At 40.9% G+C, this 17,551-nt stretch overlaps 3 protein-coding genes across 3 annotated transcripts; all 3 read right to left on the bottom strand.

The window, feature by feature from the left end:
- Positions 1-266: 266 nt before the first annotated feature.
- LOC306714800 (uncharacterized protein) lies at positions 267-4,571 on the bottom strand. Its single transcript, XM_079184935.1, has 4 exons — positions 4,562-4,571; positions 4,411-4,478; positions 2,915-3,035; positions 267-2,013 (listed from the first exon to the last, which is right to left on the bottom strand). The coding sequence occupies exons 3-4, from the start codon at positions 2,921-2,923 to the stop codon at positions 1,126-1,128; spliced, it is 897 nt and encodes a 298-aa protein (XP_079041061.1). The 5' UTR covers positions 2,924-3,035; positions 4,411-4,478; positions 4,562-4,571; the 3' UTR covers positions 267-1,125.
- Positions 4,572-7,279: 2,708 nt separating this feature from the next.
- On the bottom strand, positions 7,280-10,607 carry lratb.2 (lecithin retinol acyltransferase b, tandem duplicate 2; the record flags this gene model as incomplete). The annotated part of the gene is made up of 5 exons (XM_079184554.1): positions 7,280-7,435; positions 8,237-8,389; positions 9,332-9,406; positions 9,921-10,026; positions 10,396-10,607. 5 exons carry the CDS (start codon positions 10,605-10,607, stop codon positions 7,280-7,282), a joined length of 702 nt encoding a protein of 233 aa, XP_079040680.1.
- A 1,745-nt stretch (positions 10,608-12,352) lies between these two features.
- On the bottom strand, positions 12,353-16,763 carry LOC306714802 (lecithin retinol acyltransferase-like). The gene is made up of 2 exons (XM_079184937.1): positions 15,962-16,763; positions 12,353-13,871 (listed from the first exon to the last, which is right to left on the bottom strand). The coding sequence occupies exons 1-2, from the start codon at positions 16,526-16,528 to the stop codon at positions 13,719-13,721; spliced, it is 720 nt and encodes a 239-aa protein (XP_079041063.1). The 5' UTR covers positions 16,529-16,763; the 3' UTR covers positions 12,353-13,718.
- Positions 16,764-17,551: the final 788 nt, after the last annotated feature.

Raw genomic sequence — 17,551 nt, 5'->3', positions numbered from 1 at the left:
TGGCGAATGGACCAGAATGGAAGCAAATGGACGAGAATGGACGTGAATGGACCAGAATGGACGAGAATGGACCAGAATGGACGTAAAGTAGAATTCTATTGAATAATAATATTAGGCCAATAAATTGTAATAACCTGCTCAGGGACTACAAACTAAAATGAGCTCTCTAGCTAACTCTGCAATATTTACATTGAGGGGGAAATACAATAAAGTAAAATAATACATTTTACAACAAATAAAAACATGACGTAGATAGGTTTGCAGGTTTCAAGATGTATATTTAAAATTGCATCTCCTACACACATGAAGATAAAGTTATGAACACCGGCTGAATATCTATTATCAGAATCATTATAACTGTATTATAACTGCTACTGTGTAAAGAGAATACTGCTGTTAACAATAACCTGATTTCTTTAAAGTGTTTGCAAACCAAACGTTATTACACTTTTGTTCATATAGCAGTACTTTAAAATAAAAGTGTGTAATACCATACTTTTGAATTCATTGTTGAATTGTGCGCATAACAATGCGATTAATCACGATTACAATTAGTTGCCCAGCACTAATATATATCAATAAATTGTAAAAGGTGTACATTTTTATTGATAAAGCCAAGCTCTCAGTCTGTGGGCCTTCAAATGGCAAAGAGTTTACAAATACATCAAGCAGACCTGTGCTCATGGGAAATGTAGTTCAGAACTGTAGTTTTCGTGATCCAAATAAATGGGAAGCTTAAAAACATACGATATATTAAATGAGTCGTCAAAATGTTTCTCTTTGATCACTTAAACACAACTATACACTATTGCAGTACATTTATGATTTTAGTAGCACAGCAAATACCACAAACTTAAGAATACAATTATTACACTTTTGTTATTTTTGTCCAATTATTTTCACGTGTACTTGAAATTTCCACAATGTTCCACAGCAAACCTCCAAGATACTTCCTTTTTAAATGATTTACTCTGCTCAGTCTTTTACGTGTTTATGCGGTCGTCCAGATGAAGAAGGGCACCACTACTGAAGTAGGGAAAGTTCTAGAACGTTAATCACAGCTGTATGGTTTCTCTCCAGCATAAATGCGCAGGTGTTGTTTTTACCTTAAAAAACTGGTTTTCCTCATTGATCGACGCTGCATGGTTCCTCCCCGGCGTGAACACGTCCGTGGATTTTCAGATTACCTTGAGTGGCGAAGGCTTTCCCGCATTGATCACAGCTGTACGGTTTCTCTCCAGTGTGAATAAGTCTGTGGGTTTTCAGGTGACCTGGAATGGTGAAAGACTTCTCGCATTGATCACAGCTGTACGGTCTCTCTCCGGTGTGACTACGTCGGTGGCATTTCAGATTACTCGGAGTAGCGAAAGCTTTCCCGCATTGATCACAGCTGTACGGTTTTTCTCCCGTGTGAACACGTCTGTGGATTTTCAGGTGACCCGGAGTGGTGAATGTTCTATCACACAGATCACAGCTGTACGGTTTCTCTCCGGTGTGAATACGTCGGTGGATCTTAAGGTCACTTGATGTTTTGCAAGTTTTCCCACAAAACTCACAGCTATGCAGTTTCTCTCCAGAGTGAACGCGCATGTGGATTTTCCGAACACCTGGAGTTGCGAACACTTTCTCACACTGGTCACAGCTGTATGGTTTCTCTCCCGTGTGGCTGCGTTGATGGACTTTTAATTGCGGTAGCTGAGTGAACATTTTCCCACATTGTTCACACCCGTATGGTTTCTCTCCGGTGTGAGTGCGCTGGTGGGCTTTAAGGCTACTAACGTGAAAAAAAGTTTTCCCACATTGATCACAGCCGTGTAGTTTCTCTCCAGTGTGAACACGATAGTGTCTCTTCAGGTCAAACGGAGTGGTGAAGGCTTTGGTACACAGGTCACAACCGTACGGTTTCTCTTCAAAGTGACCTCTCTCGTGGATCTTTAAATATCTCGATGTTGTGAAGGACTTGTCACAGTGCTCACAGCTGTGATTTTTGAGTCCCACCGCTCCTTTCAGTTTCTATAGCAACAGAGAGACATACAGAGAGACAGTTATCTGAAACCATAAATAACATCGACACTCGCCTTTGTAGATATTTGTCTGATCACCACAGATCGACATTCCATTATCGAGTTGTTTGTAATGAAAAGAAATAAAAAGTCACTGTACACAACAACAACTCCGTAGCAAACCTAAAACTGAGACTTGATTAATATCACATTTCCCATGATTTGGGCTCATAATTCAATATGGGAATTGCAAGATCCAGTGTTGTTGAAAGTCGTCTCCACCTCAGCTGAACAAATTATTATTGGGTATTGTTACACAATTTCTCTTAATTTCTTGGAATAGTTTTAAGATCAGTATTTCTATTGGTTCTGATGAAGCTGGATAGAAAATAAACTCAATCTAAACAGTGATAATTTATTGTCTTCTTCACAATTTCTGTAATTTCAGGAGTGATGTTAGCACTTCAACCAACAAATGATTTCTTCTGAAATGTACATGTTTCTCTAAAGATGAAAAATCAATGCATTTTTCCTGTTTTCATCATAAAATGGATCATTAAATAGAGAAAATAATAAATATAAATATGGAAACGTATTAGAACAAAAGGGGGAATTTATTTTTTATTTAATTTAAGATTTATTACATTTATTTCCTTGTTTTTAATTCAAATTCGTTATTTTATTTTCTATTTTTTAAATTGAGTTTTTTTTACATTCTAGATTTTAGGGCAAAAATCCAATTTCTTCTTTTCTTTTATGTAATCTTTATGGATATTCCAAAAATGCTAAAACAGTAATTCACAGATATTTCAAATGAGCGCATCAACTTTAATGATGACTTTGAGCACAGACTCTCATTTATGATAATGACGACATCATCATTATTATCATCAGAGAGCAGAATACTTTACCTTGGGCATTGAATGCACCACCAAACCTTCTCTCTCGTGGCGATCCGCCGACGTTGAAGCCGTCGCAGAGAGAGAGTGAGCGTCTTCTATGGAACCGAGAGACTCCCCCGAAATATCGTCACTACGGGAAAAAAGGCGAAGCACAAAACTGTCAAACAAAATCCCCGTTTTAAAAAACAGAGTTCCACAAGTTTCTGTGCTTGGACCAATTTCATACATGTTATATGTGCTTCCTTTAGGAAATATTATCAGGAAACACATTCATTCTTATGCAGACGATACTCAGTTGTATCCATTGATCAAGTGAGACGAAACCGACCAGTAAACTCTGAGCAGCCTTAAGAACATAAAACCTGGACGACTCTTTGAGCTTCTACATTCCCGAGGAGCCAAAAAAGCTTCAGAGACGGATCCAATTGTGAATACAAGACTTCAGGAAACTCAGGTTTGTAATTGACATGTTATGTTTAGCTGGAATGTCTCCAGTAACAGGAAGAGTGCCTTTGACATGTGCTTTACCTCCTTCAGGTGTAATGAACATCTGTGAACATCTGTGAACATCATTAAGCTAGTTTTCTATTTCGGTATATTTCTATAACTTAACCCTGTGAAGCCTGACAATCAATATATTTGATCAATAATCAATAATTATTTGATCAATAATATTCAGAAAATTCAGATTATTTGATATTGAAGTGTTTATTGGACCTTTAGTCAAAAAATATTGTTATTTACATATGAAATAGTTTTGTATCAGATTTGATACATCGGGCATATTTATCCATTATTGATCACAACAGTGTTTATTTTAGAAACAATAATCTTTTGGAAGATTCCAGTTGGTTCTTATTGCTTCGCCTCGTGGTGGGCAAAGAAACAGTTTCTGTCCTTGTTCAGGCAAAGATGGACTTTACATTTCCCACAGCAGACGTAGGAGAAGTGGTTTCCTGTGCAGTGTTTGCATCTCTGTCTGGTTGCCCACGTTGGGAAGTGATCAACGCCGTCCTTCCTCACGTCAGGAGGCACGCGAGAGTTCTGCCTTTTTTTGCGCGGCGGCACTGCGTCCGGTTCTGGAGAGGAGAGTCCGTCGCTCTTGATTCGGACGTTTCCTGCGCTTGTGAGAGAAGCGGCCACAGAAGCCCGAGACCTTCGCAAGGCCGTGGAGGTTCTTCTGGGTCTCCGGTTCCTCCTGGTCTCTTCTGTAGAGGTCCCGTGAATTCTCATGCTAATAAATAATGAATCATCAAGCCACAGTCTCACCCTTTTATATTATTTATACATTATTGACATGTCTTAGTTTGTTCAACGCTCTGATTTCGCCCTGAAATCTAAAATTGAAAATAAAAACAAAAAACAAAACAAATCTGAAATAATAACAAAAGAAAAAATATATAAAAAATGGTAGGTTCAATTAAATAACAAAATCCCCTTGAAAAGCAAAGAAATAGCAAAGCTGCAGGTCTTTAAAGGATAAATAAATCATTGCTTCCACTCACCTCGCACGCGGACAGTTTTCATCACTTCCAGCGTCTTCGACGTCTTCGTCTTTTATCTGCGGAGGAGCCTGAAGAAGATCAACAGTTCACTACATTGAAGGTTCCCTCTGGACTTTTGGCAGCAGTGAGCTCAGAGCCAGAATAAATGTACCTTCACTCTGATGTACAGCGCTCCTCCTCCTCCTCCTCCTCCTCCTCCTCCTCCTCCTCCTCCTCCTCCTCCTCCTCTCCCCGTGGATCCGATGGACCTCTGGATCTCCTCTGGCGTCAGCGTCCGGAGGTTCAGTGGCCTCAGTTTCTCGCCCGCGTCGGTCGTGAAGGCGTCGAACGCTCCGGTCAGCTGAGGGAAGGTGGACCTCAGCAGGTCCAGGAAGTCTGGTTCCCGCAGGCCTCGGGGACACCTCACCTCCTGCACCGGGGCCTTCAACTCTAAACCACAAACAGATTCAACTATTTCTTCTGATAAAGAACGCAGAAATCTAAACCAAACTTCCAGAACAAACGCAGAAGAAGCCGTCGCCTCCTTCATGGACAAAACATTGAGCAATATTTCTACTTCTCTTTAGATTCCCGTCACTTCTTTAACGTATATTATTATCTTTGTTTGCTAAACTACAGACTCAGCTGCAGGTTTATTCGGGACGACTGGAGTTTAAAAGAGTCGGTGAAGTTCCATCGTTTCCACAGAAAGTTGAGCTCAAGAATTTGGGAGATTTTGCAGAATTGACTCATTAAAGAATATATTGTACATGTGGCTTTAATTATTCATATTAATGGATTTTCTCTTCCTGTTGGACTCTCACCGTCGTCTGTGAGCGAGTCGCTCTGAGAGTCCTGCAGCAGAACGACTCGGAGGTTCAGAGGAGCCCCCTTCCTCTCCACAGACGGTCTCTGATGACCCGGGTCCCTCAGATCCTCCTGATCCAGACTGGTGCTCTGTCCTGGCTCCTCATCCTCATCCTCCTCCTCCTCCTCCTCCTCTTCCTCCTCTTCCTCAGCGTGGCCGAAGAAGTCTCCAGAGTCCATATCTGAACAGAAGCATAGATCAATTAAACGAGTCGACAGCTAAACGTGGTTCACGTTGTGTGTTAGAGAGTTGAGAGAGTTCAGTATTCAGATCCTTTACTGAAGTAGAAGATCTAATACTACACTGTAAAACACACAGAAAGTATTCCTTCAGTGAGAGCACGGTAGTAGAAAGAAGTTCAGCGCGACTGAAGAATCTGAAGGTTTTTCACATAAAACGGAGCAATTTCACGTCATTTTGAACAATTGTTACGATTAAATATAAACCTTGAATTTACAAAACGTACTGCCGGCTCGTTAAACACTTATTTTATTTATTTTTCATTATTAATTATTTAATTTTTCTGGCAATTCTTAGTCTGTAAAATCATATTCTGTCAAATAAAAAGAGCAGATTAATAAAAACCTCTTCACAAATAACAAACAAACTGTTCTAACAAACAGCTAAGAGGCGCTCGTTAATGATAATAAAGAGGACTTAAAGACGTACTGAACTCATATGTGTACTGCTCCTCCTCCTCAGGAGGTTCTCCTCCTCCTCCTCCTCCTCCTCCTCCTGCCGGCTGGCAGACAGGAAACTGGTCATCTGGATCAGAGACAGAATATATAAATATATTATATATATATATAATAGATAAACCACTACAGAGTTATTAACACCAGTTAACACGGTCGCTTGATGAACCGTAACACCAGTTAACACGGTCGCTTGATAACCCGTTACACCAGTGATCGTTACTGCGCATGTCCGGCTCATTCCGGACGAGCTTAAAATCCACAGGATGTCAGAAATACCCGGATGTTGTTACTGTTAGTAGTATACAGTGCAGTACATGTAGTAGAGGGCTTTAGTTGTCTTATAAAAACCAACGAAGAAGATGCAGACCTGTCGTCTCCAGCTTGATCTCCGGCTGCGCGAGGAGCTCCAGCAGCCTCTTCTGCCGGTCGATCTCCTGCCTCAGACCCGCCGCCTCCTCCTCGTATCCGGCCACGGTTCTCTGGACGACCGCGAAGATCTCCTGCGCGGCTGTTGTCAGTTTATCGGCCACGATTCCTCTCAGAATCTCGGCTTTAGACATGATGCTGACATCGAAGGGAGCCTCGGCCGCCATGTTGTTTCTGTGTTGTTATTTCTTCTTCTTCAATTTATTGAAGGACTACAAACTAACGTTTAAGGGTTATACCGCCGCCTGCTGGCCGGAGGGTGTAACAGCATGACTTTATGGCAGTTATGTCTTTTAAAGACATTAATATTGTTGTTATTATAAATAATAATACAATAAAAAACTGAACGGAAATAACGTAATAAAATAAAAAATACAATTAATATAAATCACAGCAAATATAAAATAAAATATAATTTAAAAAAAAGTCAAAATCGTAAATAATCCTAGATAAAATAAAATAGAAATTACATTTTTAATAAATATAAATTTCCCTTCTTGGTCGTATATGTTGCCCTTATTATTTCAGGCAAAACACAAATATACATAATTATTTTTGATGATAGTAGCACAGCAAATACCACAAAAATACAATCTTTAATATTTATTATCATGTCATTTTTTACAGGTTATTCTCATGTGTACTTCATGTGTACTTCATGTGTTCTTCATGTGTACTTCATGTGTTCTTCATGTGTACTTCATGTGTACTTCATGTGTACTTCATGTGTACTTCATGTGTACTTGATGTGTTCTTGATGTGTTCTTCATGTGTTCTTGATGTGTTCTTCATGTGTACTTCATGTGTTCTTCATGTGTACTTCATGTGTACTTCATGTGTACTTCATGTGTTCTTCATGTGTACTTCATGTGTACTTCATGTGTACTTCATGTGTACTTCATGCGGCCATCCAGATGAGGAAGGGCAGCAGGACGGCGATGGTGACGGAGCAGGAGGTCAGAGCCTCGAGGTGGAGGAGCAGACTCAGACCCAACAACACCGTCACCTTTGCAACGCGCCGACTCAGCAACAGCTTCCTCGCCGTCTTACAGAACTGAAGAAGAAGATGAAGAAGATGAAGAAGAGGAGAGATGTAGAGGGTTTATAAGAGGCAGAAAAACATACTTTTTGTTTGATTTTCTTTTTGAGTCACATGAATGTCTGAACGTCTTTATTGATAAATGTTTCTTTTAGTATTTCTAACAATAACTGAAGGTTATTAATAAACACTAGATGGAGCCGGTACTCATCTTATTATTTATTATTATTATTATTGTTTACCGTCTGCAGGGTACATGGACGGAGCTCATATATTTATATCATATATTCTCTGTCGTACTGATGTACTAATGTGCTGCTTTTGTCCGTAGTCACAGTATTTCTTTGTGTTTTTAGATCTTTTCTAGTGTTTAGTGACAGTTTCAGCTTTAAAAAGAGTTTCACAATAAGAGTCTCTCCTTTCACAGTTTTATTCCGTCTCACTTTTAATCGAAAGCTGTAAAATCCACAAAACAAAAGAGCTTTTATTAAACGTCACTGTTGCAACATGAAGGTTTAACCCAATTAAAGATTAAAGCTGATCACAGATCACAGATCAGCTTTAATCTGCAGCTCACTGCTAGAGACTCACAATATACTGGAAATACTGTAAATACTGTACATATAATACAGTAAATACACTATAAACGGTATACTATACTGTACAACAAACAGTATGTTATGTACAGTATAGAGTTTATAGAGCATTTAAAGGACAGTGTATACACCACACAGTACACAGAGTATACACAGTACACAGAGTATATACTGTATATACACCTCTCCCACTGATCTGACCATAGAAGATGTTTTCTACCTGAAAGCTCTGGTAGCTCACGGCGGTGCCGTAGCGACAGTACATGACGTAGTGTTCACAGTTGTACCACAGCAGGCTGTAGGTCACGTGACCCTGAAGCTTCTCCGCCCTCCTCGCCACCTCCTCCGCCTGCAGCGCCGGGCGGCTACACACCTGCAGAGGACAGGTGACTGGATTACTGTACGAGCACTAGTACTACTGCTGGCACTACTATATATACTCAAGTACTGTACCGGAGAACAAAGTACTTTGGTCCACTTTCTGACACTCTATACTTCTACTTCATAACATCTCAGGCACAAATATTATACTTTTTACATCGCTACATTTATTTGACACTTTTTACATTCGTTAGTTCGTAAGTTTGTACGTTCGTTAGAACCTTAGTCCAAAGGTTCGTAAATTTGTTAAGCTCGTTAGTTCGTAAGTTAGTTAGTTTGTAAGTTAATAAGTCCGCTAATTTGTTTGTTCCTTAGTTTGTTTAGCTCATTAGTTCTTAAGTTCGTAAGTTCTTAAGTTCGTAAGTTCGTAAGTACGTAAGTTTGTAAGTTCATAAGTTTGTAAGTTTGTAAGTACGTAAGTTTGTAAGTTCATAAGTTTGTAAGTTTGTAAGTACGTAAGTTCTTAAGTTCTTAAGTTCGTAAGTTCGTAAGTTTGTAAGTTCTTAAGTTTGTAAGTTTGTACGTTCGTTAGAACCTTAGTCCAAAGGTTCGTAAATTTGTTAAGCTCGTTAGTTCGTAAGTTAGTTAGTTTGTAAGTTAATAAGTCCGCTAATTTGTTTGTTCCTAAGTTTGTTTAGCTCATTAGTTCGTAAGTTCGTAAGTTCTTAAGTTCGTAAGTTCGTAAGTACGTAAGTTTGTAAGTTCATAAGTTTGTAAGTTTGTAAGTACGTAAGTTCTTAAGTTCTTAAGTTCGTAAGTTCGTAAGTTTGTAAGTTCTTAAGTTTGTAAGTTTGTAAGTACGTAAGTTCTTAAGTTCTTAAGTACGTAAGTTCGTGAGTTTATAAGTCACTTAGTTTGTTTGATTTGATTTCTTTTTTACATCCATAACCTTTGAGTGAAACCCGACATGAGCAGCGAGCGTTTCCTCTCTCACCTCGTCCAAAGTGTTCACGAAGATCTGAGCTCCGAAAGCGAAGTCCTCCACCGAGTCCACCCTCACAGAGCCCCTCTGAGGACCACAGAGCCAGTCAGAGATCACACTTAGACCTGATTCTACTCCTTCATTCACGTTCTTTTAGTTTATTAGTTTGTTCATTCGTGGTTCTGTTGTGAACAGGTCAGGAAACAGCATTTCATATTTCTAACAAACATTCTTATTTCTTTCTTTCTTTCTTTTTTTATTTCCTTCATGAAACATCTGAAACAATGAAAAGATATATTTTTGTTATCAATGACCACCTTCAGATTTACTCCTTTAAGATAACGTTTCTCCTCTAATGTGTCTTCTTCAGAGGATCTGAGTTCTTCCTCCGCACTGTTGACGTACTTGTGTTTGTTATTTTAAAGCAGAAAACATCCTAAAACCTGGAGTTTGAATAAATGAGCTGAACCCAGAGAGGCAAGGATGCAACTTTACAAGGTATTTGTTCTGCTCTTTTATGCTAACGTAAGTGTTTCTATGTAAATATTAATGAATGTTTCTTCACTCTGACGCCTCAGTGAGACTCGGTGGACTCTGGTACCTTGGTCAGGACTCCCAGCAGCAGCCTGCTGTTGGTCACCATCCGACCGATTCTGCACTGATCACTGGAGACGACGGGCAGGATGTCTGGGATGAAGTGAGCGACTCTGGAGAGAGCAGAGGAAAGGAGACGACATAGGAGACAGTGAAGGAAAGAAAGAAAGTAGGAAAGGAAAGGAAAGGAGAAGAAATGAAAGGAGAGAGGAAAGGAAAGGAAAGAACATTGGCGAGAGTATAGAAAAGGAAAGGAAAGAAAAGGAGACATAGGAGAAGGGAAGGGAAAGGAAAAGGAAGGAAAGAGGTGACATAGGAGAGAGGGGAGGAAAGGAAAGAAAAGGAAAGGGAAGGAAAGAGGTCACAAAGGAAGGACGAAAAGAAAATATGTGATTAGCACACGGCAGAGGGGAGGAAAGGAAAGAGGTAATAAAGGACAAAGAAAGAGGAGAGGAAAGGAAAAGAAACAGGAAAGCTCTCACCTGTCTCCCCCCAAGTAAATCCCAAAGTGTGTGAACAGAGTCCTGGGAACCTGCAGCAGGTCTCCCCTCCTGAGAGACGACTTCCTTTCCTTCCTTTCCTTCCTTTCCTTCGACCGTCCCTCCTCCTCCTCCTCCCTCGGCCTCTTCCCGTCTCTCAGGTCGGGTCTCTGCGTGGAGATGAAGAGCAGAGCGAGCAGCTGCAGAGGGAACATGGTGAGAGGAAGACGAAGGAGAAGAAGAAGGAAGCCGACTCCTTATAGGTGGTTCTGTTCTGCGGGGGGGGGGGGGGGGGGGATTAGTGAGCGCTACGTCATAAATGGTAATAAATGATACAAGTGAATCATAAATATTGATAATTATTGGTAGAGGCGGAGCTTATTGTTTTACTATAAACTTCTGTGTTACTTGTGAATTCTGTTGGATCAATAATAAAATCTAGATTCTAGTTTGTGTTACTAATAAATATCAGAATATAAGTTTAAATAAATGTGTTGGAATAAAAAGTACAATATTTCCCTCTGAGATGTGGAGTAGAAGTATAAAGTGGAAATACTGAAGTACAACTACCTCAAAATTGTACTTAAATACTGTACTTCAGTAAAGTACCAGTGTATATATATGTATACTCGTATCGAGTCTCAAACACTCGTTTGGTTTCTCTTGACTGAATAAAAGTGACTTTGAGTCGCTCATCCAGTATTTTCTATTTTCAGGTTTCTATTATATTCAATGTACCTGAAGATGTGTATTTATATTTAATCTTAATATCTCGTATTGATGATTATTGATGATGTCATGGTCTCAGCTGTTTGTGATTTAACTCAGTTTTTTATTATAAAGAGTTTAAACGGAGTATAAAGATGTTAATTTTATGAGTGTAATGAAATGTAACTAAGTACATTTAGTCAAGTACAGTACTTGAGTATAATTTTGAAGTAGATGTACTATACTGCAGTATTCTCTCTTATACTACTACATTTAAAAGGAAAATATTGTAGTTTTTACTTCACTGCTTTAGTTACTTTCACTTTTCATGCACAATTTATGAAATATAAAAATGTATTATATCAAAATCAGAAGCGGTCGAGTTGCATTGTGGGTAATAAAGGCGTCAGGTTTTGACAAAGTAAAAAAAATGAGGTATTGTTAAAAAAAGAAACACAAACAATCAAAAGCTTCACAAAGAAAAAGGAAGAACATGTATAAAATGCCTCCGACGCTTCTTGTTGTACTTTAATCCTGCTCATCAATAATCAGTAATAAAACAATAACTGTGTTATTTTCTAACAGCAGGAAGAAGCAGAAGACACACAGGAAGCAGTCACAACGCGTTGGACTCGTTTTCTCACTGAAAGAATTTCAGTGAAATCACATAAACCCTCAGAACAATAGAGCTGGTTGAGCATTCGGATTATTGTCATTAAGCAACATTATGTGACCATTTCTCAATTGTTTCCCAACAGCAGCAACACAGAGAGGGAAACACACTGGTTCCACTCTGAAGCAATAGCTGGGGGCCGTGAGCTGAGAGCTGGGAGGGGGGAGGATGTAGCTGGAGGATTGAAGTGGGAGGAGGGAGCTAGGGAGTAGGGAGCTAGGGCGTAGGAGGCCAAACTGAGTGTCACTGACTTCTACTGGAGATGTTGATGTTGTTGTAGTTCCTCCAGTCGGCCAGCAGAGGGCGATAAAGGTCAAAGATCACTGGACGTCTGCCCTGAACGTTTCTCTGAGTAGATCAAATAGATTTTCACTTTTCAACACAAACAAGCTCATAATTTCATCAAAACGAAGGAACATTTTTGAAGAATTATTAGTTTGATTTCCAGAGAAAATATGAAAGTAGACAAAAAAGAAGAAATTCAAAACAAGCTCCACAGTTTAATAATATTCATGCCGATGCTTTTATGCACCGATGACGAATTCAATTCAGTCGACCAGAAAATAAATCACCAGAAACTTGAAGAATTCAAAGAGTCCACAAACTTTATTTACATAGAAAACACATATAAAGTGTTACAGCGTCGTAAAAAATAAATTCTGTTCAAAACATTTTGACTGTTAGAGAAACAATCAGGTTGTGAAGAATATGTACAGATATTTACAAGAAGAGCTTCAGCAGAGGGGCCGACATGGAACTACAGTCAAGATGGCCGACATGGAACTACAGTCAAGATGGCTGCCGCAGAGTTACAGTTTCACTGTGAATGTGTAACAAGTGTTTTGAGATCGTTCCTGATTTGGAAGTAGTCCAAAAAACAACAAAAAGCAGTTACAAAGCTGGTAAATTGACTTTGAGTTAAACTCAAAAATATTTTGTAGCCGAGCTGGAAAAACAACCAGTTTTCCTCCTTTTCCACATTAAAATGTCCCAAAACAACTAGATTTATGTGATATATGTTGTTCAGTTGTGTACTTACATCATCCCAAATGTTTCCAACAATTTTCAAACCAGAGAAATCTTATTATTTTGATTATTATTTCAAGGTAACGTTCGGAGAAACACAGATTTGTAACCTCCTTTAAGACCTTGTTACGGGAGAGGCTGACAGCAATGAAGACTACAACTCCCATGATCCCCGGCTGCTTCACCACGTCACCAAAACTCTTTTGATTGAGAGACTCCTAACTGGCAGAAAATGACATGTTGCTATGAAGTTCTTCATTATACCCGCAAGTAAAAATATTATTTTGTCAAAGCTATTTTAAAATATTTATAATATTTACATCTTCAGTGGGAACCAATGGGCATGGAGCTTGAACTGTCGTCTAATTGACTGACAGCATCAGCTCGTCTAATTTAAACCAATTGTAACTTAATTATTGGTGTTAAATGATTTAAACTGACCTGATTGGACAGTTTACTGCTGACATCATGTGTTCAAATAGAGAAACAATATGTTCACTCTAACTCTGTGATGTTCTGTGATGCTGTGACACGGCGCCATATTGGAAGACAATAAAACGTTATTTCCTCAATGACACCTTCAAAATAAAAGCTACAGCTTCAGTAAAACAGATGAGTTCTTAAATGATCTTTGGTCTCTTTGTTGCTCAAAACAACGTCTGTCAATCAAACAGTTTTAGTCTTTCATGCCATTTAAATGTCTTTATCGCTTGCTAATGTTGCTAATGCTAACTTCCATGTTCTTCTTCTGTCAAGAAAATATTTTAAAAATGCATCACTTCTGGTTGCAGCACCTACGAGAGTCCTCGTTAACGTTATGAGCACAAAGTGTGACGGTCAACTTCTTTGCAGACGACTACTTCCTGTCCGTCAGTGTTCCAACATGGCGGCTCAAACACGGACGCGGTTCCTGGAGCTCTTAGCTGGCCATCCACAGGGTGAAGGGGACGAGGAGGGTCGGCAGGGCGGTGCTGAACGACATCCCCAAACACGCCACGGACAGGAGACCCAGCAGCGCCGTCAGGACCACGCTGCGCTGATCCCGGATCAGAGACTTCAGCCACTCACAGAACTGGAAGAAGGGGGGAATAACATGAATATATAGAAAGCAATATTTTAAAGTGTGAATAGAAGGAAATCTTTAGCAGAAGAAGCAGAACGAGAGATGAGATTCAGTTCACTGTCAAACAAAACAAATCCTCAAATTAGAGAAACGTGGACGGACTCATTTAAACAACTTGAACACTTATTCTGATCATCGATACTATGGACAAAACTGCTGTTTGGCATCAGGCGTAATGTGATGAAGGACATATTTGTAGGGATGTGAGGAATAATTGGAAAGCTACGAAGCTTCATTGATAACGTTGACAGTTGGATTGTAGTTCACATGTGAACGCTGCAGAGCTGCTGTTGTTTCTTTCATGTCTATTCATTGTGTTTAAAGACGGTATTTAGAGTCTCAAACAGCCACTTCTCTCTCCAGTAAAAGAAACAGGAATATAAATGACCTGTTGTTTATTTTACTGTGGGGGCCCCCTGAGGCCCCCGGTAGAGCTCCTGTTGGCCCCCCATTAAGAAGCAGACTGCCAGACTGCAGGCAGGTTGAGATGTTTAGGTTAGCAATTACAGGAAGTGAAACTCGATCGGGGAAAACTCTCTCTGCTGCAGGACGGTGGAGCAGAGTCTGAATGGACAAACAGGCCACGCCCCCCCCCCTCCACACACACACACACGTTTTTACACCAAAATACACCAAACGTGACTTGAATCAAACATCTAACTGTTAGTGTTTTAATGCCATGTTCTGCTTTTAAAACATCACGGCAGCACAGTCAATAAGACAAAGAACTGCTTGATTACTCAGCATATTAAAGGATGAATTTACTTCCTGTATAACTGGAGGTGGCGGAGTCCGCCACTCCCGCTCCTACCGGCCTAAACAAGACATCAGAGATAAAGTCCAATAAAAAAAGGTCCGGACAAACATGGGGTGGGCTTTTATTGTGAAGGGAACACACAGGAAACACAATGTATCCATCAGTGGGATGTTTAAGCTGATTTAGTTGATATTATTGATCATTTTCAGAATCCTCGAACCCTCTTTTAATCATCTGCATGAAAATAGATTTTGTTCTCTGAACGATAAGAAATATTTTAACGTTTTTCCAAAATGAAAACAAAGATGGCAGCGAATTGGAAAACCGTTTAAAAATCTTTTCTTTTCTTTTTTAATCGTGCAGCCAACAGAATATTTCTTCCTCTTAGTGAGGATTCTATAAACCAGAGCAGCCTAAAGAGACCTGGATGTATGAGGCCTCCTCCTTCATCATCATCATCATCAGTCTGACTCTGGTTTCTCCAGGCGGCTCCGGTCTGAATGCAGCTCTTGTTCTCAGGACTTTTTCCAAAGAGCGACCCACATTTTCCTCTCGTTTAAAAAGAAGAAAAAAACAGACTCACAAGCTGAAACACCTTCAAGCTGACGGAGGAAGTTTAGCTTCTACACCTGAGAACTTCAATCTTCATGTGAAAACACATAAACAGCTGTTGACTTTTAGGGATATTTCATCATATTTGTACCTCACAGGACTGAGGAGGACAGACATGAGACACTTTGTCTCATGTTGTTCTGCACATTTTACAGACGTGCACTCGTTTAGCCTGTTTTTATTTCTTTATTATCTGATGTTTTGGTGTTCTTTTTGCACAAACAGCCCCCCCCCCCCCCCCCCCCCCCCCCCCCCCCCACACACACACACACACACACACACACACACACACACACACACACACTCATAGATCTGACCAGCAGCCAGTGAACCCACTGAAGTTACGACCTAAAGAACAGAACAAGCTCTCTGCGGAGACCCCCCTCTGTGCGTAAAGAGCGCACATGGATCCCCTGAAAGAGCCGCTTCATAGAAGAATCTGCCGGGAGTTTAAAAGCAGAATGTTCCTGAATGTTCCACTAACAGCTCGTGAGGCTTCAGTGTGAACTCTTAAACTTCTCCATCTCTGAACAAACTACTGGATCTCTGGTGTGAAAAGCAGCGGAAACAACAAAAACATCAAAGCACCCGCCTCCAATCACGCGCGTAGAAGTCAAAGGAACGTGTTACCGCACGCGTCAAAAGCGCCACCCCGGAGCCGGATTCTCACCTTGTCGGTCTGCAGGCTCTGCGCGGTGCCGTAGCGGCAGTAGGTGACGAAGTGCTCGCAGTTGTTCCACATCAGGCTGTAGGACACGGAGCCCACCAGCCGCTCCGCCCGCCGGGCCACCTCCTCCTCGGACAGCGGGCTCCGGAGCACCGCCCGGTCCATGGCGTTGAGCAGGATTCCGCCTCCGTAAGCGAAGTCCTCCACGGAGTCCACGCGGACGGTGGCGCGCTTGGAGAGCACCCCGAGCAGCAGCCGCGCGTTGGTCACCATCTCCTGGATCTGCCGGCTGTCGGCGGTCAGCGCTGGGAGGATGTCCGGGATGAGGTGCGCCACCCGGTCGTCGCCCAGGTAGATGCCGAAGTGGGTGAAGAGAGTCCGCGGGACCTCCAGCAGGTCCCCCCGGCGGAACTTGTGCGGGGCTCCCGCGGGCTGCACGGGAGCCTCGTCCCGGTCGCAGCGCCTGGTGAGCGGCGGCTCTCGGCGGCGCAGAGGAGGCAGCAGGCTGGACAGCTTGATGTGCGCGAGGAGGAAGAGCTTCTCCAGGAGGAAGGTGAGCGTGTCCAGCATGACGACGACAGCACGAAGGAGCGAAGAAGAAGAAGAATGTCGGGTCCGTCTTCTCTCGGTCCTCCCTCGCTCCTCTCAGGAGGTCTCTGCTCCTTCAGGGACATTTGGAGACGGAGACAGGAGGAGGACCGCGTGACGTCACGACAGACTGGAAGATGAGGAGAGAGAGGGGAGGAGGAGGAGGAAGGACACAAAGGAACCGAGTTGTGGAGTTTCATGTATTTCTGGATGTTGTGACGTGAACTGAAGTTATTTGTTGAAGACACTTTGACTCAACTCACATTTTTACATCAAACATCATCTCACAAAATAGATGCAACTGTTAAAGATTAAATCAAGTTGTCAGTTTGACTTGTGATTCATTTCACACTAAATTCATTGTGAAATATTACAGTAACGTCTTGTACTTTCACTTCCTCGTCCACACTCTCAGTGAGTTGGTTCTGTTGTGTGAATAAAACACATTCTACTACGAGTAAACTCCATTTGTTTTACAATAAAAGCAATCAGCATCAAGGAGCACCGAATAGAACGAATGGAAAAGAACAAAAAAAAGATTCTCTTTCAAGGTTCAAGGTTCAAGGTTCTTTATTTGCCATTTGTACATGGACCAACAGTCCAGGTACATTGGAATTATTTGTGCAGAGCTCTCTGGGTCAACATTAGAAGATAGTGAAGATAAAAGTAAGGATAAAAACACTTTATAAATAGAAGAAGGATATACAAGTATAAAAACACTATAATAAATAACATAATATGGAGAATGAGTACCTGTTTATGGGAATATTGCACATTTTGAGAGGTGGAAGAAGGTTATGGTGGGGATATTGCACAGATAAGAATAAGAATATTGCACCTTTTCATGGATAATGATATTGCACATGTTAGGTGAGGTGAAGTAAAGTGGATTATTGTTTTACACATGTTTCAGCCTTTTTATTTTGCCATCATTCTGACTGTGGCAGGGAAGAAGCTGTTGAAAAAACGTGTTGTGTGTGTGATGATGCTGTCCGCTCTGCTGTG

The sequence above is a fragment of the Pholis gunnellus genome, assembly GCF_910591455.1.
Source record: "Pholis gunnellus genome assembly, chromosome: 23".
Lineage (NCBI taxonomy): Eukaryota > Metazoa > Chordata > Actinopteri > Perciformes > Pholidae > Pholis > Pholis gunnellus.
This window is presented reverse-complemented; position numbering and strand designations above follow the sequence as displayed.